Source organism: Chiloscyllium punctatum, chromosome 3 (genome assembly GCF_047496795.1).
Source record: "Chiloscyllium punctatum isolate Juve2018m chromosome 3, sChiPun1.3, whole genome shotgun sequence".
Taxonomy (NCBI): domain Eukaryota; kingdom Metazoa; phylum Chordata; class Chondrichthyes; order Orectolobiformes; family Hemiscylliidae; genus Chiloscyllium; species Chiloscyllium punctatum.
Window position 1 is genome coordinate 12,236,160 of NC_092741.1, and position 22,275 is coordinate 12,258,434.

Here is a 22,275-nt window from a genome sequence, read left to right on the forward strand (position 1 = left end):
GGGTTCAATTCCACCTTGGGTGACTCTGTGTTGACTCTGCAAGTCTGCATGAATTTCCTCCCACAGATCAAGATGCCCACATTTGGTGGATTGGCCATGGGAAATGTGGGGTGACACGGAGAGGGTATGTAACATTCAGTACAGGAGTTGGGACTTGATGGTACAGCTATACAAGACATTGATAAAGCCTGCGTTCAATTCTGGTTGTCCTACTTTAGGATATTATTAAATTGGAGATGGTGCAAAAGTGATTTGCCAGGTTGTTGCTGGGATTAGAGGGTTTGAATCATAAGGATAGGCTGGGACTTTTTTCTCTGGAGCGTAGGAGCTAAGGCAATGACCTTATAGAGGCTTTTAAAATCATAAATACCATACATAGCATAGATAAGGTCCCCAGCGTAGTGAGGTCTGAAGCTGGAGGCATAGGTTTATGCTGATAGGGTTCCTTTTTAAATCTTTACCCTAGGGACAACTTGATCCACAAAGCACAAAATTGGAGGTGTAATGGACAGCGAAGAGGGTTACCTCAGATTACAACAGGATCTTGACCAGATGGGCCAATTGGCTGAGAAGTGGCAGATGGAGTTTTATTCAGATAACTGCGAGGTGCTGCATTTTGGGAAAGCAAATCTCAGCCAGACTTATACACTTAATGGTAAGATCCGAGGGAGTGTTGCTGAACAAAGAGACCTTGGAGTGCAGGTTCATAGCTCCTTGGAAGTGGAGTCACAGGTGGATAGGATAGTGAAGGCGGCATTTGGTATGCTTTCCTTTATTGGTCAGAGTATTGAGTACAGGAGTTGGGAGGTCATGTTGCAGCTGTACAGGACATTGGTTAGGCCACTGTTGGAACATTGCGTGCAATTCTGGTCTCCTTCCTATTGGAAAGATGTTGTGAAACTTGAAAGGGTTCAGAAAAGATCTAGAAGGATGTTGCCAGGGTTGGAGGATTTGAGCTACAGGGAGAGGTTGAACAGTCTGGGGCTGTTTTCCCTGGAGCGTCGAAGGCTGAGGGGTGACCTTATAGAGGTTTACAAAATTATGAGGGGCATGGATAGCATAAATAGGCAAAGTTTTTTCCCTGGGATTGGGGAGTCCAGAACGAGAGGGCATAGGTTTAGGGTGAGGGGGGGGGAAAGATATAAAAGACACCTACGGGGCATCTTTTTCACGCAGAGGGTGGCACGTGTACGGAATGAGCTGCCAGAGGAAGTAGTGGAGGCTGGTACAATTGCAACATTTAAGAGGCATCTGGATAGGTATATGAATAGGAAGGGATGGAGGGATATGGGCTGGGTGCTGGCTGGTGAGACTAGATTGGGTTGGGATATCTGGTCGGCATGGACGGGTTGGACCGTGCTGTACATCTCTATGACTCTAAATGGAACGAGCTGCCAGAGGAAGTGGTAGAGGCAGGTACAATTACAACATTTAAAAGGCATTTGGACAGGTGCATGAAAATGAAAGGTTTAAAGAGATGCAGATCAAATGCAGGCAAATGGGACTAGTTCAGTTTAGGAAACAGAAATAAACTGCTGGCAAAGCTCAGCAGATCTGGCAGCATCTGTACAGAGAAATCAGAGATAATACTTTGGGTCCAGTGACCTTTCCTCAGAACTCAGTTTAGAAAACCTGGTCAACATGGGCGGGTTGGGCTGAAAGACCTATTTAAGACCACAAGACATAGGATTGGAAGGAAGGCCATTCGGTCTATCGAGTCCACTCCGCCATTTAATCATAGCTGATGGGCATTTCAACTCCACTTACCCACATTCTCCCTGTAGCCCTTAATTCCTCGAGACAACAAGAATCTATCAATCTCTGCCTTGAAGACATTTAGCGTCCCGGCCTCCACTGCACTCTGCGGCAATGAATTCCACAGACCCACCACTCTCTGGCTGAAGAAAAGTCGTCACATTTCTGTTCTGAATTGACCCCCTCTCATTTTAAGGCTGTGTCCACGGGTCCTAGTCTCCCCGCCTAACGGAAACAATTTCTTAGCGCCCACCCTTTCCAAGCCATGTATTATCTTGTAAGTTTCTATTAGATCTCCCCTTAACCTTCTAAACTCCAATGAGTACAATCCCAGGATCCTCAGCCGTTCCTCGTATGTTAGACCTTCCATTCCAGGGATCATCCGCGTGAATCTCCACTGGACACGCTCCGGTGCCAGTATGTCCCTCCTGAGGTGTGGGGCCCAAAACTGGACACAGTACTCCAAATGGGGCCTAACCAGAGCTTTATAAAATCTCAGTAGCACATTGCTGCTTTTTTTTTTTCGCAGCAGAGAGCGGCAGGAGCTGGGCGGAAGTTCAGACGGAGCGCAAAGCCGGTCGGGAAGGTAAGTGATTGTTATTAGAGTGGGTGTGTTCTAAACCCCAGGTCCTACAAAGTAGGGTCTCCCTCCCTCCCTCCTCCTCTAACCTTAATTAAGAGTCCACAGACTTGCCATAGGAAGAGGGTCTAAGGAAGTTTAGATCGAAGAGTGAGGCTTCAGCTCAGGAATCTTGATAAGGAGGTTGAGTAAAGAGATTACGCCACAGTTGAAGAGGGTGAAGACATGACTGCTCAGCTGGTTCAGTGCGCTACGTGTTTGATGTGGCAGGTCAACGACTCTGGTGTGTCTGGCTCGTATGTGTGTGGAAAGTGTGCGCACATTCAGCAATTGACCGAGCATATTGCAGCACTGACGAAAGAACTCGAAGACCTTAGGCTCATCCGAGAGAATGAGATCTTTCTGGACAAGACCTTCAGTGATGTTATTACACCAATCATGCCAAAAGAGAGCAGAAGAGTGCAGACGATGAGGAAGGCAGAGAGGAGACAGGTGCAAGAGACGCCGGGAGAAGTACCTGTCAGGAACAAGTTGAAGCTTTTGGACACAGTAGAGTCTGATGACACTGCCAGTTCCCAAGGCGGCCGTGTTTGTCAATCAAAAGTTGCCGCAGAAGCAGAGCGGAAGAGTCGGACGTCGCACAGAGCCGTGGTAATAGGGGACTCCATCGTGAGAGGAACTGACCGGGGTTTTTGTGGCAGCAGACGGGATTTAAGGATGGCGTGTTGCCTTCCTGGTGCTAGAGTGAAAGACATCGCGGACAGAGTGCAGGACATCCTCAAGGACGAGGGTGAAGAGCCCGAGGTGGTGGTACACGTCGGCACAAATGATGTCGGGAAGAAGAGGAGGAACATACTACAGCGAGACTTCGGAGAACTAGGAAGGAGGCTAAAAAGCAGGACGTCCAAGGTGGTTATCTCCAGTTTGCTTCCAGTTCCTCGGGCTAGTGTGGCCAGAAACCGGGAGATAATGGACTTGAACATGTGGTTGGGGAACTGGTGCAGGAAGCAAGGTTTCAAGTTCTTGGATCACTGGGGTATATTTTATGGTAACCATAAATTCTACAAGAGAGACGGCTTGCACCTTAATAGATCAGGGATCAGCATTCTGGCAGGCAGGTTTTCTGCTGCAACACCGCTACATTTAAACTAAGTAGCGGGGGGGGAGGGGACAAGCTGGATGTTTAAAAAGGAAATTGAAGGGGTAGTTAGAACAAGAGAAGTCAAGAAAGACAACTGTATCAAGGAGGCAGAAAACTGGAAAAGGCATCATGCTGTAAAGTTGAGTGAAATAAGGGTTGAGGGGAAGGGTGAGAGTAGTAACAAATTAAAAATTCTATATATGAATGCATGAAGCATTAGATACAAGGTGGATGAGCTTGAGGCTCTTTTGGAAATTGGCAGATATGATATTGTGGGGATAACTGAGACGTGGCTTCATGGGGACAGGGCCTGGGAAATGAATATTCAAGGCTACACGTGCTATCGTAAGGACAGACTGACGGGCAGAGGGGGTGGGGTGGCCTTGTTGGTAAGGGAGTATAATCAGTCCCTTGCGCGGGGGGACCTAGAGTCAGGGGATGTAGAGTCAGTGTGGATAGAGCTTCGAAACACTAAGGGTAAAAAGACCCTCATGGGAGTCATCTACAGGCCCCCAAACAGTAGTCTGGATGTCGGATGTAAGTTGAATCAGGAGCTGAAATTGGCTTGTCGCAAAGATGTTACTACAGTTGTTATGGGGGATTTTAACATGCAGGTAGACTGGGAGAATCAGGATGGTATCGGGCCTCAAGAAAGAGACTTTGTGGAGTGCCTCAGAGATGGATTTTTAGAGCAGCTGGTGCTGGAGCCGACCAGGGATAAGGCGATTCTGGATCTGGTATTGTGTAACGAACCAGAATTGGTCAGTGACCTCGAAGTGAAGGAGCCATTGGGAAATAGTGACCATAATACATTAAGCTTCAATCTGCAATTTGAGAGGGAGTGGGTACAATCTGAAGTGACAATATTTCAGTTGAATAAAGGGAAATATGGAGCTATGAGGGAGCAACTGGCCAAAGTTCAATGGTGCAATACCTTAACAGGGAAGACCGTGGAGGAACAATGGCGGATATTTCTGTGTATAATGCAGAAGTTGCAGGATCAGTTCATTCCTAAAAGGAAGAAAGATCCCAGGAAACATGGGTGGCCGTGGCTGACGAGGGAAGTAAAGAAACATATAAAGTTAAAAGAGAAAAAGTATAACTTAGCGAAGATAAGTGGGAAAACTGAGGACTGGGAAGCTTTTAAAGAACAACAGAGGATTAGTAAGAAGGAAATACGCAGAGAAAAAATGAGGTACGAAGGTAAACTGGCCAAGAATATAAAGGAGGATAGTAAAAGCTTTTTTAGGTATGTCCAAGGCCAAAAAATGGTTAGGACAAAAATTGGGCCCTTGAAGACAGAAACAGGGGAATATATTACTGGGAACAAAGAAATGGCAGAGGAATTAAATGGGTACTTCAGACCTGTGTTCACTGGGGAAGACACAAGCAATCTCCCTGAGGGAACAGTGGCTGAAGGAATTTATATTTGCCAGGATTTGGTGTTGGAGAGACTGTTAGGTCTGAAGGTTGATAAGTCTCCGGGACCTGATGGCCTGCATCCCAGGGTACTGAAGGAGGTGGCTCGGGAAATCGTGGATGCGCTGGTGATCATTTTCCAGAGTTCAATAGAATCGGGGTCGGTTCCTGAGGATTGGAGGGCGGCTAATGTTGTGCCACTTTTTAAGAAGGGTGGGCGGGAGAAAGCAGGAAATTATAGACCAGTTAGTCTGACCTCAGTGGTGGGAAAGATGCTGGAGTCTATTATAAAGGATGAAATTATGGCACATCTGGATAATAGTAACAGGATAGGACAGAGTCAGCATGGATTTATGAAGGGGAAATCATGCTTGACTAATCTTCTTGAATTTTTTGAGGATGTAACTCGGAAGATGGACGAGGGAGATCCAGTAAATGTAGTGTACCTGGACTTTCAGAAAGCTTTTGATAAAGTCCCACACAAGAGGTTAGTGAGTAAAATTAGGGCGCACGGGATTGGGGGCAAAGTACTAGATTGGATAGAGAATTGGTTGGCTAATAGGAAACAAAGGGTAGTGATTAACGGCTCCATTTCGGAATGGCAGGCAGTGACCAGTGGGGTACCGCAGGGATCCGTGCTGGGACCGCAGCTTTTTACAATATATGTAAATGATATAGAAGATGGTATCAGCAATAACATTAGCAAATTTGCTGATGATACAAAACTGGGTGGTAGGGTGAAATGTGATGAGGATGTTGTTAGGAGATTACAGGGTGACCTGGACAAGTTAGGTGAGTGGGCAGATGCAGTGTAATGTGGATAAATGTCTGGTTATCCACTTTGGTGGCAAGAACAGGAAGGCAGATTACTACCTCAATGGTATCAAATTAGGTAAAGGGGCTGTTCAGAGAGATCTGGGTGTTCTTGTCCACCAGTCAATGAAGGCAAGCATGCAGGTACAGCAGGTCGTGAAGAAAGCTAATAGCATGCTGGCCTTCATAACAAGAGGAATTGAGTATAGAAGCAAAGAGGTGCTTCTGCAGCTGGACAGGGCCCTGGTGAGACCACACCTGGAGAACTGTGTACAGTTCTGGTCTCCAAATTTGAGGAAAGACATTCTGGCTATTGAGGGAGTGCAGCGTAGGTTCACGAGGTCAATTCCTGGAATGGCAGGATTGCCTTACACGGAAAGACTGAAGCGACTGGGCTTGTATACCCTTGAGTTTAGAAGACGGAGAGGGGATCTGATTGAAACGTATAGGATTATGAAAGGATTGGACACTCTGGAGGCAGGAAACATATTTCCGCTGATGGGGGAGTGCCGAACCAGAGGACACAACTTAAAAATACGGGGTAGACCATTTAGGACTGAGATGAGGAGAAACTACTTCACCCAGAGAGTGGTGGCTGTGTGGAATGCTCTGCCCCAGAGGGCAGTGGAGGCCCAGTCTCTGGATTCATTTAAGAAAGAGTTGGATAGAGCTCTCAAGGATTGTGGAATCAAGGGTTATGGAGATAAGGCAGGAACAGGATACTGATTGGGAATGATCAGCCATGATCATATTGAATGGCGGTGCAGGCTCAAAGGGCTGAATGGCCTACTCCTGCATCTATTGTCTATTGTCTAAATGACAACATTGCATTCGCTTCCTTAATCACGGATTCAACCTGCACGTTTACCTTTAGAGAATCCTTGACTAGCACTCCCAGATCCCTTTGTACTTTGGCTTTATGAATTTTCTCACTGTTTAGAAAGTAGTCCACACTTGTATTCTTTTTTCCAAAGTGCAAGACCTTGCATTTGCTCACATTGAACTTCAGCAGCCATTTCCTGGACCGCTCTCCCAAACTGTCTAGATCCTTCTGCAGCCTTCCCACTTCCTCAGTACTACCTGCCCGTCCACCTATCTTCATATCATCGACAAACTTCACTAGAATGCCCCCAGTCCCTTCGTCCAGATCATTAATATATAACGTGAACAGCTGCGCCCCAACACTGAACCCTGGGACACCGCTTGACATCGGCTACCATTCTGAAAAAGAACCGCTTATCCAAACTGTCTGCCTTCTGTCAGACAGCCAATCCTCAATCCATGCCAGTAGCTCACCTCGAACACCATGGGCCCTCACCTTACTCAGCAGCCTCCCGTGTGGCACCTTATCAAAGATCTTTTGGAAGTCTAGATAGACCACATCCACTGGGTTTCCCTGGTCTAACCTACTTGTCACCTCTTCAAAGAATTCTAACAGGTTTGTCAGGCACGATCTCCCCTTACTAAATCCATATTGACTTGTTCTAATCCGACCCCGCTCTTCCAAGAATTTAGAAACCTCATCCTTAATGATGGATTCTAGAATTTTACCAACAACCGAGGTTAGGCTAATTGGCCTATAATTTTCCATCTTTTGTCTTGATCCTTTCTTGAAAAATGGGGTTACAACAGCGGTCTTCCAATAATCCGGGACTTTCCCTGACTCCAGTGACTTTTGAAAGATCTCAACCAACGCCTCCGCTATTTCCTCAGCCACCTCCCTCAGAACTCTAGGATGTAGCCCATCAGGATCAGGAGATTTGTCAATTTTAAGACCTTTTAGCTTTTCTAGCACTACCTCTTTTGTAATGGCAACCATACTCAACTCAGCCCCCCGACTCCCTTTAATTGTTGGGATATTACTCATGTCTTCCACTGTGAAGACTGACGCAAAGTACTTATTAAATTCTCCTTATCTCCCATCACTAGGCTTCCAGCATCAGTTTGAAGTGGCCCAATGTCTACTTTTGCCTGTCATTTGTTTCTTATGTATTGAAAGAAACTTTTACTATCATTTCTAATATTACTGGCTAGCCTACCTTCATATTTGATCCTCTCCTTCCTTATTTCTCTCTTTGTTATCCTCTGTTTGTTTTTGGAGCCTTCCCAATCTTCTGATTTCTCAGTGCTCTTGGCCACTTTATAGGATCTCTCTTTTTCTTTGATAGATTTCCTGACTTCCTTTGTCAGCCATAGCTGTCTAATCCCTCCCCGGATAATCTTTCTTTTCTTGCGGATGAACCTCTGTACTGTGTCCTCAATTATACCCACAAACTCCTGCCATTTTTGCTCTACTGTCTTCCCTGCTAGGCTCTGCTTCCAGTTGATTTTCGTCAGTTTCTCTCTCATGCCCTCATAATTACCTTTGTTTAACTGTAATACCATTACATCCAATTTTGCCTTCTCTTTCAAACTGCAGACTGAACTCTACCATATTATGATCGCTGCTTCCTAAGTGTTCCCTTACTTTAAGATCTTTTATAAAGTCTGGTTCATTACATAGCACTAGGTCCAAAATAGCCTGCTCCCTTGTGGGCTCCATCACAAGCTGTTCCAAAAAGCCATCCTGTAAGCATTCCAAGAATTCCCTTTCTTTGGATCCACTAGCAACATGATTTACTCAGTCCACCTGCATATTGAAATCCCCCACGATCACCGTGACCTTGCCTTTCTGACATGCCTTTTCTATTTCCCGGTACATGTTGTGCCTCTGGTCCTGACCACTGTTAGAAGGTCTGTACATAACTCCCATTATGGTTTTTTTGCCTTTGTGGTTCCTCAATTCCACCCACACAGACTCCACATCATCCGATCCTATGTCATTCAGTGCCATAGATTTAATTTTGTTCTTAACTAACAAGGCCACCCTGGCCACTCTGCCCACCTCCCTGTCTTTTCGATAAGTTGTGAATTCTTGGATGTTTAACTGCCAGTCGTGACCCCCCTGCAACCATGTCTCTGTGATGCCTACCACATCATAATCATTCACGATGATCTATGCCATTAGTTCATCTACTTTGTTACGAATGCTACAAGCATTCAAGTAGACTGCCTTAATGTTAACATTCTTATCATTAGAGATATTGGAAATCATAAGATGTCCTAGGTTATCCTTCCTTTTTGTTGCATTCCTAATCTGCCTCAAGTTTAAATCCGCCTGCATACATGCTATCCTCCTGCTTATCTTTCCATTTAACTCCATACTCCCTGTTGCTTTCACTTTCCCTTCCCTCCCAACTCAGAAGTTTAAAGTCCCACTGACCACCCTATTTATCCTCTTCGCTAGAACATTGGTACCTGATCGGTTCCGGTGGAGACCGTCCCAGCGGTACAGATCCCCCCGGTTCCAAAACTACTGCCAATGCCCCATGAAGTGGAATCCCTCTTTCCCATACCAATCCCTTAACCACGTGTTTACTTCCCTAATTTTCTTATCCCTATGCCAATTGGCACGTGGCTCGGGCAGTAATCCGGAGATTATGACCCTTGAGGGCCTGTACTTCAATTTCCTTCCTAGTGCTTGATAGTCCCCACTCTAGCTTTGCCTATGTTGTGGTCCACGTTGGGACCAACAACAACTGGATCCTCCCCCTCCCGCTCCAATATCCTTTCAAGCCGGTCGGAGATGTCCCGCACCCTGGCACCGGGCAGGCAACACACCATGCGAGACTCCCGATCCGGCTGGTATAGGATACTATCTGTCCCCCTAATTATAGAATCCCCTATAACAACTACTTGTCTTTTTGCTCCCCCCTCTTGAATGGCCTTCTGCATCATGGTGCCGTGGTCAGCTGGCTCATATTGTCCAGAGCCCTTTTCCTCATCCGTATAGGGAGCAAGAATCTCATACCTGTTGGACAAGGTCAAGGGCTGAGGTTTCTGCACTCCTGAACTCAAGTTCCCCCTGCCTGCCTCACTTACAGTTACACTCTGATGTCCCTGATCACTAACTGAATGTGAATTACTTAATCTCCCAGGTGTGACTACCTCCTGAAACAAAGCGTCCAGGTAACTCTCCCCCTCCCAGATGTGCCGCAGTGTTTGAAGCTCAGATTCCAGATCATCAACTCTGAGCCGGAGTTCTTCCAGCAACCAATACTTGCTGCAGATGCGGTCACTGCCATTCACAATGGCATCAGCCAGCTCCCACATCATACAGCCACAGCACATCACGTGCCCAGCCATCTCTGCTTAGTTATTTACTTTATATAGGTTGGAGTTAAAATACTTTCTGATACCTCTCTGCTATAGTCTTTTTCTAAAAACCAATTAATACATAAACCATAAAAAGTAAATTTTTAACCATTTACTGATAAAGAAATAGAAATTCCTTACCTTAACAAACCAGAGTCCTATTTTTGGTTGGGGGGTGGGGGGAAGAAAGAGAGACACAACACATATAGTGTCTCGGGTTCAGCCACTGCCCAGATATATTACCAGCAGGCCCCTGGTCATCCTCCTGCTTTTCCTACTTATTAAGTAGGTTAGAGGAGGAGGGCGGGTGGGAGACACGACAGTAGTAAGAGTCTCGGGTTTAGCCGCCTTGCTGATATATATGGTCACTGCTTTTCTTCCCGGCTGCCCCTCCGGTCCACGTCACTTCCTCCGCTGCTCCTCGCACTTTCCATGCTGTATACCTTTATGACTATGAAATTAAAAACCAGAGGAAGGAAAACTTGGTTCTTGGAATATTTTACCTTACCTTTAAGGGCTGGTAGTTTCTGAAGTTCTCGGTTTTTTGCTAGGTTGAAGCGAGATGAGCTTTGACGTCTCTCTTTCTTCACAATCTGCGGCCCTCCAGAGTATTTGATTTTATTGAGTTGGGTTTGAGGTGGAGCACTGTTACTGGGACGTTTATTTGCACCTGGCTGCTGCTGGACCTGCAACAAACCAAAATCTTTTCATTTCCCGATTCAACAACAAGATCTGAAACTTGACTTCTACCCTAATAGCCATTTTTCAACAGCACGCTTGAGGTCACTGGGTAAACCAGTGTTCATCAAATAGATTATATAGACTACAATCAGGCAATTTTACTTATATATTATTTACACTAGACAAAGTGCAGAAGTTCACACCAGTATAGAGTAAACCCAAAACCACAAAAACAAGCACAAATACTAGCCAGAATATTCTGCGAGCAGGGAAGTATGAATACTTCCTGTACTAGTTTTCATCCTTCTCCCAACTCCTAGAATCTAATATGTTAAAAAAAGTTGTCCTGCAATGCTAACATATCTTTTTGTTTTGCAAGCTTGTTTCCTTCTCCTCCTGAACCCCTCAATCACAAAACTTTTACCCCCTACCTCTCCAAAAAAAAAAGCCTTCTCGACAGTCCTGATTCTTCAATTCACCAAGACACTGGTCCTAGCACAGTTCACGTCAAATCTATCAGACCTGAAAGCTCTCGCTGACCCCAGCTGTGGTGTCCGTGCACCTGCTGCCAAGTTGCTGGAAGCACCAATTATTATGGAAGCATACAAAAGGCCAACATTTTTTTTTCCAGTTGTCGTTGGTGTCACCCATGTGGAAATTTGCTTACAGTCCTCATTTCATACTCAAACACCTTTGGAATCTTCAAGTGTTCCACTGGTCTTCTTGCTCCAGCAAGATCCCTATACAGAATATCCTGAAGAATATGCTCGTTCTCCAACCTGCAATCCAGCTCAAGCCAGTGAATTCACTTGTCCATGACGAATGCTTGTACATTTTGGAGCGTCGCTTTAAGAGAGAACGGTCAAATTAGTAATTTTTGCTCTTCATCAAGATGCTAAGGATGGACTGAAACAAAAGAAATTTAAAATTGTTGAACTTCATTTTTGATAGCTGAACATTATCCATACTTCACAGCTACAGAAGAAAATGCCAAGGACACAGGCCTCATTAAAAACAACTTGATGCTAACAGTCAGCTTACTACCCTGAACGCCAACCAAAGATTGTAGTTGCTTTCTCTACACATCATACTCTGCATATAGTCAAATTGCTACTGTAAACCCAAGGTAGCAATACCTGCTAAATACTTCAGTGGAGTGGGTTTAAGGTGATGAAGGGAGATATTACACCCAGTCCCATATTGATATTCTCATTTTATGGTTAAGGAGAAAAAGTTAGTCTTTGTAAAGGATTTTTTGCGCAAGTGACTTGCATTGCATCAGTGTGGGAGTTCTCTGATCAAGATCAAAGAATCCTGTGGTAAATTACCTTATGACTTCTCAGTGTTTGTCCATCATCTACAAGACAAGTCAAAAGCGTGATAGAATGCTCTCCACTTGCCTGGATAAGCGCAGCTCAAACAACATTCATGAAACTTGACACCAAAAAGGACAAAGCAGCCCTATTGATTAGCACTAAATCCACCAATATTCACTCTGTCCAACACTGACGTCAGTAGCAGCAGTGTTTACAAGATGCACTGCAGAAATTCAAAGCTCCTGCAATATCAACTTCCTAACCCACAACTTCCACCACATAGATATACAAAGGCAGCAGGTGCATAGGAACATCACCACATGCAAGTATCTCTGCAAGCCACATTGTATTGCTTTGCAAATATATTGCTACCAAGTTAAAATTCTGAAACTCCCTTCCTAATGGCCCAATGGGTATCCCTGCACCCAAAGGACTGCAGCTATTCAAGTAGGCAGTTTCTTCAAGAGCACTGAGGGGTGGTTAATAAATGAGCTTTGACCATAACACCCACATCCCATGAAGAAACATTTTAAAAACATACTGTATTGTTGATTTTGCTTTCAGTCTGGGCAGACTGAAGTGCTTACTCGTTGGCTCCATATTTTAAGAGAAGACAAAAAAGTCAGGGGCAAGAAGAAAACTTCAAAGAATATGGCATCTAGATATGCCAATACTTCACTCAACTTTTTACTGTGAAGCTGTTGAAAGGGGATACTCTCAAACTATACAGTAGAGACCTCATTGTCATGGAAAGATTAGAAGCAGCCATGGAGTTTGCAAAACCAACAGGTAAATCACGATCTTACTAACTGGCAGAACAGTCTTGAAGAGCCGAGTGGTCTACTCCTGTTTAAAAAACCCAAAGAACTGCGAATGCTCTAAGTCAGAAACAAAAACGGAAATTGCTGGAAAATCTCAGGTCTGGCAGCAGCTGTGAAAAGAAATCAAAGTTCACATTTTAGGTCTGTTATGAGGAAGGGTCACTAGATCCAATAAGTTAACTGATTTCTCTTCACAGATGCTGCCAGACCTGCTGAGCTTTTCCAGCAACTTCTGTTTTTGCATCTACTCCTGCTCCTAGTTTTATACTCAAATAGTGGACAACCAATTTTCTCCAAAATTTTGTTCAGTCCAACTCAGATAATGGCCGTGAATATGATGTCAAGGTGGGTGGCATGGTGGCACAGTAGTTAGCACTGCTGCCTCGGTGCCAGAGACCCGGGTTCAATTCCCACCTCAGGCGACTAACTGTGTGGAGTTTGCACATTCTCCCAGTGTCTGCGTGGGTTTCCTCCCACAGTCCAAAATTTGCAGGTTAGGTGAATTGGCTATGCTAAATTGCCCATAGTGTTAGGTGAAGGGGTAAATGTAGGGGAATGGGTCTGGGTGGATTTGTTGGGCCGAAGGGCCTGTTTCCACACTAAGTAATCTAATCTAACCAATTTTCTATGTTTTCTTTTGTAACTAAAACATAGGGTAAGCTAGGTCTGTTAAATTTGACCCCCATACAAGCCTCCCCATGCACGCAAATGAGGTAATTCTGAACTTGCTGCAATGGCCTCGGTTGCCTTGTGTTTTTGTGTAATGCCATCATTTTTGCATCAAGTCTGTGTGGAATAGATCCTACCCTCCAGCAAATGTGGTGGTGGTCACGGAAATGTGGCAGGAGATAAGACACTGCACTCAATCAGTTCAGCTAGAATCCCATCCTTTCCAGGTGCCTCTCTGCTTGCTAAGCAATCAGTACCCTTTTCAAGCAAGTGAAAAGATTATGTGCTCAACTAGCAATTCAGAGTGACAACTTCGGCAATGGCAAGATCAAATATTCTCATGATTCCATCATAAATAGGAAGTAGATCTTTATCATGACAGCCAGTTTGGTTTTTGTTAAACATATGTATTTACCAAATACTGGATGAACCTATCCCCCTGCCTACTCTAAGACTGTTGTATTTACAATCCATGCAGTGTTCTGGCTTTTGGAATAACATTGTATATCAGGTATGGCTTTGGTTTTCAGCTTCAGTGACATATGGTTGGTCCAACTGTGGAATTAGGCAGTTCAAGTGAATTAAGTGTCACAGAGTACATTCAGAGGACAATGACACATAAGAAGGTTCAGGTTGGCTACAGAAAAGGATAAAGGAACAATCAAATGCAAAAATGACTAAGTGAAGGATGAAAAGGGATCAATTTCAACGAAGGCAAGAATAGATCTGGGATGACTGAAACCAAAGATGTACAGGGAAAGCAGCAACTGCAAAATGAGATGCCTTTAGAGTAGACAGAGTTCAAAGTTTGTGAGAAGATTTGTAGCTCGGGTGCTCGTTGTTGTGGTCTGGGAATTTGTTTGCAGACATTTCGTCCCCTGTCTAAGTGACATCCTCAGTGCTTGGGAGCCTCCTGTGAAGCGCTTCTGTGATGTATCCTCCGACATTTATAGTGGTTTGTCTCTGCTGCTTCCGGTTGTCAGTTCCAGCTGTCCATTGCAGTGGTTGGTATATTGGGTCCAGGTCGATATGCTTATTGATTGAATCTGTACCAACCATTCCACAATCCATCAAAGCGATTGAAGGGTTCATTGAAAATGCCATCAAGCTGAATTAGAAAAGGAATAACTTGTTTCTGACATGGAATTTGAATTGTACATGGGCCAGTCAGCTCCTGATCTGAGTCATACAGCATGGAAACAGACTCTTCATTTCGACTAGGCCATGATGACCATGTTCCCAAACTAAACTAGCCCCATCTGCCTGTTTTTGGACCATATCCCTCCAAACCTTTCCTATTCATGTACATATCCATGCCTTTCAAATGTTGTGAACATATCTGCATCCACCAATTCCTCTGGTAGTTCATTCCACACACTAGCCGGTGTGTTAAAAATGCTGCCCCCACCTTAAATCTCTCACCTTAAAAATATATGTTCTCTAGTTTTGAACTTCCCCACCCTAGGGGAAAGACCTTTGCTATCCATCCTCTCTGTGAACCTCAATGATTTTCTCAACTTCTATAAGATCACCCCTCAACTTCCTACACTCCAATGAAAAAAGTTCCAGCCTATCTTTATAACTCAAACCATCCATTCCCAACAGCATCCTCACAAAGCTTTCCTGAATCCTTTCCAATTCAATAGTATCCTTCCTATAGCAGGGTGACCAGAAATGCACACTACAGGTTGTTCTGCTTATAACGCATGTTTCGTCAACGTGAACTTGCTGTAACGAGATTGAAGAATTGTTGAAATTGTGTCTAATCGCAAACTTTTAAATCTGTTTTGGCAGTAATGAGATTACATCACCAACACTAAGTGCTATTCCTAAAGCATGATTTTTGTCTAACATGGGGTTGCACAAAAACCCAACCATTGTGTTATCGAAGAACTGACTGCACTTGAGGCCTCACTAATGTCCTGTACAATGTTAACACGATGTCTCAAGTCTGATAATCAAAAGGTCTGAGTAATGAAGGCAAGCATAATAAACATGTTTATTGCCTTGTTCACCTGTGATGCAAATTTCAGATTAATATCCCTGAACCTTGAAGTTTCTCCGATCTACAACACTACCTAGTGCCCAACCATTAACTGTTTCAATCCTGCCATTGTTTGTTTTACCAAAATGCAATACCTCTCATTTATCCAAATTAAACTCCATCTGCCACTCCTCATCCCATTGATCAAGATTACTTCATAATCTTAGATAACATTCTTCACCATCCATTACATCAATTTTGGTGTCTGAATATCCTTAATATAAATGATAAGCAAAAGCGGATGCAGTTCCTATCCCAGTGGAACACCACTGGTCACAGGCTCTAATCCAAAAAACAAACTTTCACCACCATCCTGTCTAACAAAGCTAATTTTTTATCCAATTGGCTAGCTCTCCCTGGGCCCTATGTGACCTAACTTTACTAATTAGTCTACCATATAGAACATTATCAAAGGCTTTACTGGAGTCCAAGTAAACAATGTCTACTGCTGTCAATCGTTTTAGTTACTTCCTCAAAAAACTCAAATCAGGTTTGTGACACATGATTCCCTTGCACAAAACCATGCTGACCGTCTCTATTTATTCCTTGACTCTTCAAATACATGCAATCCTACATTTCAGAATCACCTTCAAAAACTTACCCACCATCGAGGTCAGACTAACATGTCAAAGGTTCCCAGAGTTTTCCTTACAGCCTTTCTTAAATAAAAGGCACAACATCAGCCACCCTCCACTCTGCCAGCACCTCATCCATGGTTGTAGGTGACAAATATTTCTGCTAGGGGCCCCACAATTTCCTCCCGAACTTGCCACAACATCGTGGGGTACATTTTGTCAGGTTCTGGAGGTTTATCCACCTACAACCTCATGCACTTCCTCTTCTATAATGTCAACGGTTTTCAAAACATCAATATTATTTCCAAGTTCTCTAGCCTCCATTTCTTTTCTCCACAGTAAAATGTGTCAGCGTAGTACAGCCTTTAGCCCAAACTGGTGCATCAACACTAACCCAATTTCACTGGTCTTGTTCCATATCCTCTTAAATCTTTCTTATCCATGTATTTGTCCAAATACCTTTTAAATGTTGTTCACGTACCTGCCTCAAACATTTTCACAGACAGGTCATTGCATATGCATACCACCCCCCCCCCCCCCATAAAAAAAGCTGCTCCTCAAACTCCCATCTATTTTTTCCCCTCTAACCTTAAACTGATGCCCTCTAGTCCTGGATTCCCCAACCCTGGGAAAAAGACTGAGTGCATTCACCTTATCCATGCCTCTCATGATCTTATACACCTCTAAAAATCTCCCCTCAGTCTCCCATGCTCTAAAGAAAAAAGCCCTAACTTGTCCAACCTCTCCCTATAACTCAGTCCCTCGAGTCCTGGGAATATCCTTGTTAATTTCTTCTGCACTCTTTCCAGTTTAATAACATCCTTGTTGCAAGTTGACTAAAACTCTATACAGTACTCCAATGGAGGCCTCACCAACGTCCTGTACAACTGTAGTAGAGCTTTCCAACTTCTATACTCAATGCCCTGACTGATGAAGGCCAGTGTGCCAAAAGCCACCTTCACTGTCGTGTCTACCTGTGACTCCACGTTCAGAGAGCCATGCACCTGAGGTCCAAGGTTCCTCTGTTCCACTATATTCCTTAAAGCCCTACCATTCACCATGAAACTCTGACCTTGATTTGACTTTCCAAAATGTAAAACCTCACACTTATTCATATTAAACTCCATTTGTCATTTCTCAGCCCACTTCCTCAGCTGATCAAGGCCCTGCTGCAGTGTCTGATAATCTTCCTCACTGCCCATGATACCACCTATTTTAATGTCATCTGCAAACTTACTAATCATGCCTTGTACATTCTCATCAAAATCATTGATATAGATAACAAACAACAATGGGCCCAGCACCAACCCCTGAGACACTCCACTAGTCACAGGCCTTCAGACCCACAAGCATCTTCCCACTATTGCCCTCTGCTTCCAAGCCAATGGTGCAATACATTTGCCAGCTGCTCCTGGATTCTATGTGATCTAACCTTCCAGAGCAGTCTACCACGTGGAACCTTATAAAAAAGGTCTCACTGAAATCTATATAGACGACATCTATTGTTCTACCTTCATCAAGGATGCTGGTCACTTCTTCAAATAGCCTTAACAAATTTGGGAGACATGATCTCCCACACACAAAGCCATGTGGACTACTCCTAATCAAACCCAGTCTTTCCAAATGCATGTATATCTTATCCCTCAGAACCTTCAAGCACCTTATCTACCACAGATGTTAGGCTTGCTGGTCTCTTGTTGCCAGGTTTATCTTTGCAGCCCTTCTTGAATAAGGGCACATTGTTTGTTACCTCCCATCTCCTGAAGTCCAATGTAAAGACAACCTAGTCTCTTTTTCTCTCTAGTTACTCTTAATGCACTCATAGAATCTCTTTGGATTATCCTTAACTTTACATGCCAAGGCTCGCTCATATCCCCGCTTTGCCTTCCAGATTTCCCCCTCAACAATTTCTCTGCACTCTTTATACTCTTCAAGAGATTCATTTGATCCTAGTTGACTATTATACAATTCTCCTATTCTTGGCTAGAACTTCTATATTTATTCATCCATTGCTCTCTCATCTCACCACCCTTATGTTTTACTCTAACAGGAACATAATCCTTCTGCACTCATTATCATACTTTTGAAAGCCTTTATTAGTCATTCCTATACTTATGAACAGACTACTCCAATCAACTTTTGAAAGTTTTTGTCTCATGCTATTAAAATTTGCCTTACTCCAATTAAGAGCTTGGAATTTTATGGAAAAGGATAAGCCTTCCATAAGTCTTAGTTTTAAAATAGTTATGTTCACTAGTCCCAAAAGTGTTCTTATACAAATACTTCAATTACCACACCTTATTTCTCAAGAGAAGGTAACGTTTTTCTCCTTTTCAAGTAAGAACATTCACACGTTGATGAAGAAAATTTTCTTTCAACGCATTTAGCAAATTCCTCATCATCCAAACCTTTAACATGTCAGCAGTCCCAGTCGATGTTTGGAAATTAAAATTCCCTACTAGCATAAACCTATTATTCTTACATATATCAGAGATGTCTCTACGCATTTACTCAATTTCCCTCTGACTATTGGGGGGTGCTACAGCACAATCTTAGCAAGGTGATCATGCCCTTCTACTCACTACATTCAGTTTAACACTGTCTCTCTATACACTTCCCCTCCCAATCACTACAACTTAGTGCTAAATAAGTCAAATCAGGCTCAATTAACTTTTTTTATACTCTCCACAAATGCTGCACATCTTAATTTCTCTGTTCTTATTTAGTTCAAAGCTCTCATTACTGCCTAAGTTATAGAGCTAAACAGAACCTTAACAGCACAACTCCTACTTTTTCAGTGCTGGGGCCAGTGCTCCAGGAATCGAAACCCTTCACTTCGGTACCAAACTTGGAGCACGAATTCAAATCTAATCTGATTTACGCGACTCCAATTTGCTCACAGCTCAGGTAATTATGCATTTAAGTGTCATTTGCTTAATTCTAACAATGTTGTTGGTATCCATGTGAACCACGACAATTGGATCCTCCATAAAGTTTCAGCTTTGAGCAGGAATCCGGAACCTTAGTACCAAGCAGACTACACAATGATTTGTATTCAGGTGTTCAGTAGTACAGAACTGTGTCTATTCTTTCTATTATATAACCTGCCACTACATTAAAAACAAAAATGAACAATAAGCAAAAGCTGGCCACTTGATCTTTTGAACCTGTCCAGCCATTCAACGAGATCACGACTTCCAATTTTAATCTGTGATAATGCTGTCACTTTAAAAAAAATACTTTGTCCTGAGATTTTTTTTAAAAAAAGATTGAAAAGACAAAAGTGGCAAAGAATATATGGAGCTATTTTTGTTTTAACAGTTTATCAATATGAAGGGGAGTGGCCAGTTCTCCCCGCTCTAGTTTTCTAGTTTTCTTTAGCTGTAGTAATCACAAGGTGCTGGAGTCCAGAACAGTTGCAAGCTTCTGTAATTATTCCTAACTGACTTTCTCGGAAATCTCTCTGGATGCAGTTCCCTCCTGCTTGTAAGGATCTGTTTGAATTTACCTTTTTTGCCAAGAGGTGTGTTTATGGATGTTACTGTGTTGAAACAGTTAATTAGTTCAGTTACTGTATGGAGTCATTTTCCAATTGTTAAGTTATCCTAAATTCTGCTTTATTTTGTTCATATTTCAATTATAGTGTTTAAATTGAGAATGTGTATAAGGTATGAGCAAGTAGGAAAAGAGTTAATTTTAGGGTCGCATGATAAAGGCTCAGCTCGCATGACTTTGACCAAATAAGAACTTGAAGTAAACAATGAGGCGCTGGAGGCAAGGGTAGTGGTTTACAGAGGTGAAGAACATCTGTTGTGTAATGCGTTAATAAGGTGAAGAATATCTATTGTGCAATGCCAGATGGCTTAATCTTAACTGTTCATGCTTGCTGCTTGTAACGGTCACTCAGTCAATTTAGATGTTGCCTTATTTGGATGCTGCTCCCTGTAAGTGACTACATAATTCCTTAAGAATTTGCTGTTCGAGAGAAGACTGAGAACTCATGTTTTGTGTGCAAGGGCCATTGCTCTCTCTCCAGAGCTTTGAGTAAAGATGAAGATGATAGACACACAATATGGCTCCAAGTGTTTACTTTGATGGATATGGAAATGGGACAAAATTGATTCTGCTTTGCTTAAAGTGGAGTGATTTGATCAGTTGCATCACATCTGGAACCCCACTTCACACCTACTTTATTTAAAAAAAAGAATAAGTTGGGTCCAGGCTACCTTCTTAAAATATTTTGAGGGGAGCTGGCCTGGTCCATAACAAACCTCAACTCTCCTTGCCTTCGTATCCCCAATAATCTTCTCCAAGACAATGAGACAAGAACCTACCTCTGCCTTAAAAAATATTAAATGATTCTGAATCCAGTGCATTTTGGAGGAAGGGAATTCCAGAGACTCGCAACCCTAAAAAAAAAAAAAGCCTTCTCGTCTGTCTTAAATGGGCGACCCCTTATTTTAAAACTTAGTTCCAGATTCTCCCTCAAGAGGAAAGATCCTTTCCGTATCCACCTAGTCAAGTTCCCTCAGATTCCTATATGTTTTATTAAGTCACCTCCAACGCTTCTAAAATTTCACAGGATACAGGCTTTGCCTGTTTAGCCTTTCCACGCAAGATAATCCACTCATTCTAGTCATTAGTCTGATAAACCTTGTCTGAACTGCTTTCAGCACATTAACATCTTTCTGCAAGTAGTGACCAGTACTATACACAGTATTCCATATAGAAATCTCAACAATGCTTTACATAACTGAAACACAAGTTATCCATTCTTGTATTCAATTCCCCTCACAATACAAACAGTACACAAGATTAAACATCTGACCACTTTGAAAACAGTGACAGCATTGGACAGAGTCAGCATGGATTAATGAAAAAGAAATCCCGCTGGACAAATCGATTGTGGAATTTTGAGAGAATGTAACTATTAGAATGGATCAAAGGGACCAGTGGTAAACATGGACTTTCAGAAGGTCTTCAATAAAGGTCCCATCTATAAGGTTAGCATGTCAAAATTAAAACACAAGATTAGGAATAGTATGCTGACATTGACTGAATTAGCTGGCAGATAAACAGATTGGAATAAGCTGTTGTTTCTGACCATCAGCCAGTGACCAGTGGATAATACAGGAAACAGTGCTTGATCCCAGCTATTCACACTTTATATTAATGACTTAGAGGTGTAATATCTCCCAGTTTGCAAATGACACTAAGTTGGGTGACAGGATGAGCTGTGAAGAGAATGAAGAGATGCATCTGTGTGATGTGACTGGACAAATGCATGGCAGATGAAATATAATGTGGATAACAGGAGGTTATCTGCTAATAGCAACAACAGGAAAGCAGATTATCTGAATGGTGATAGATTAGGAAAAGGGGAGGTGCAATGAGACCTGGGTGTCCTCGTATACTAGTCACTGATAGTAAGCATGCAGATGGTCAAAGTGGTGTTTAAGACAGCAAATAGTATGCTGGCCTTCATAGTGAGAATATTTGAGTAGAGGAGCAGGGATGTCTTGCTTTAATTGTACAGAGTTTTGAGACCATAGCTGAGCACTGTGTGCAGGTTAGGTCTCCTTATCTGAGGAATGACGTTCTGGCTATGGAGAGCATGCAACAAATTTTCCAAATGGATTCCTGGGAATGGCAGGACTGAGCTATGAAGAGAGACTAGATCAGTTTAGGACTATATTCATTCGGGGGGGGGGGGGGGGGGATGGGGGGAAGAAGGTGGTGGGGGTAGAGTGGAATAATGCACTTCAAATCACTTTATCACTTCACCCACACCAGTCTTTCAGTTCAGGATTCATCTCGCTGACGTTGTTTTTCCTTTTTCAATTTGCACCTGGCTCAGGAATTAATCCAGAGATATTCCTTTTGAGGTTCTGCTTAAATTTGGTGGCCAGCTCATCATATTGGATATGCTTAACCTCTTTCCCAGCTCTGTCATTGGTGTCTGCAGACCACAACAACGGGATCCTCTCTCTTCCACTACAAATTCTTCTCCAGCCCACAGCAGATGCTCTGAATTCTTGCACCAGGCAGACAACACTCAACTGGACTGGAGAGATCAGCATCAGTCACCTGATTGTGTGTAGTAGGGAGCATCGTGGTCATCTATCTCAAATATCCCAAAGCTGTTGGATACTTGTACAGGCTGTCACTCCTGCACTCCTATTCTCTGGGTTCTCTTACCTTCCCAATTGCAGTCACATTCTCCTGTCCTTGACCACTCAAGAGGAATGACTGCCTCCTGATATAAAG

General features: G+C 43.2%; 1 protein-coding gene across 1 annotated transcript in view; it reads right to left on the reverse strand.

The window, feature by feature from the left end:
- The window catches only part of ppp2r5d (protein phosphatase 2, regulatory subunit B', delta), a 145,192-nt gene that overhangs the window by 110,938 nt on the left and 11,979 nt on the right, over window positions 1-22,275 (reverse strand). The window contains exon 3 of the mRNA XM_072550680.1: window positions 10,411-10,588. Coding sequence (XP_072406781.1) covers window positions 10,411-10,588 — 178 coding nt within the window. The remainder of the gene's footprint in view (window positions 1-10,410; window positions 10,589-22,275) is intronic.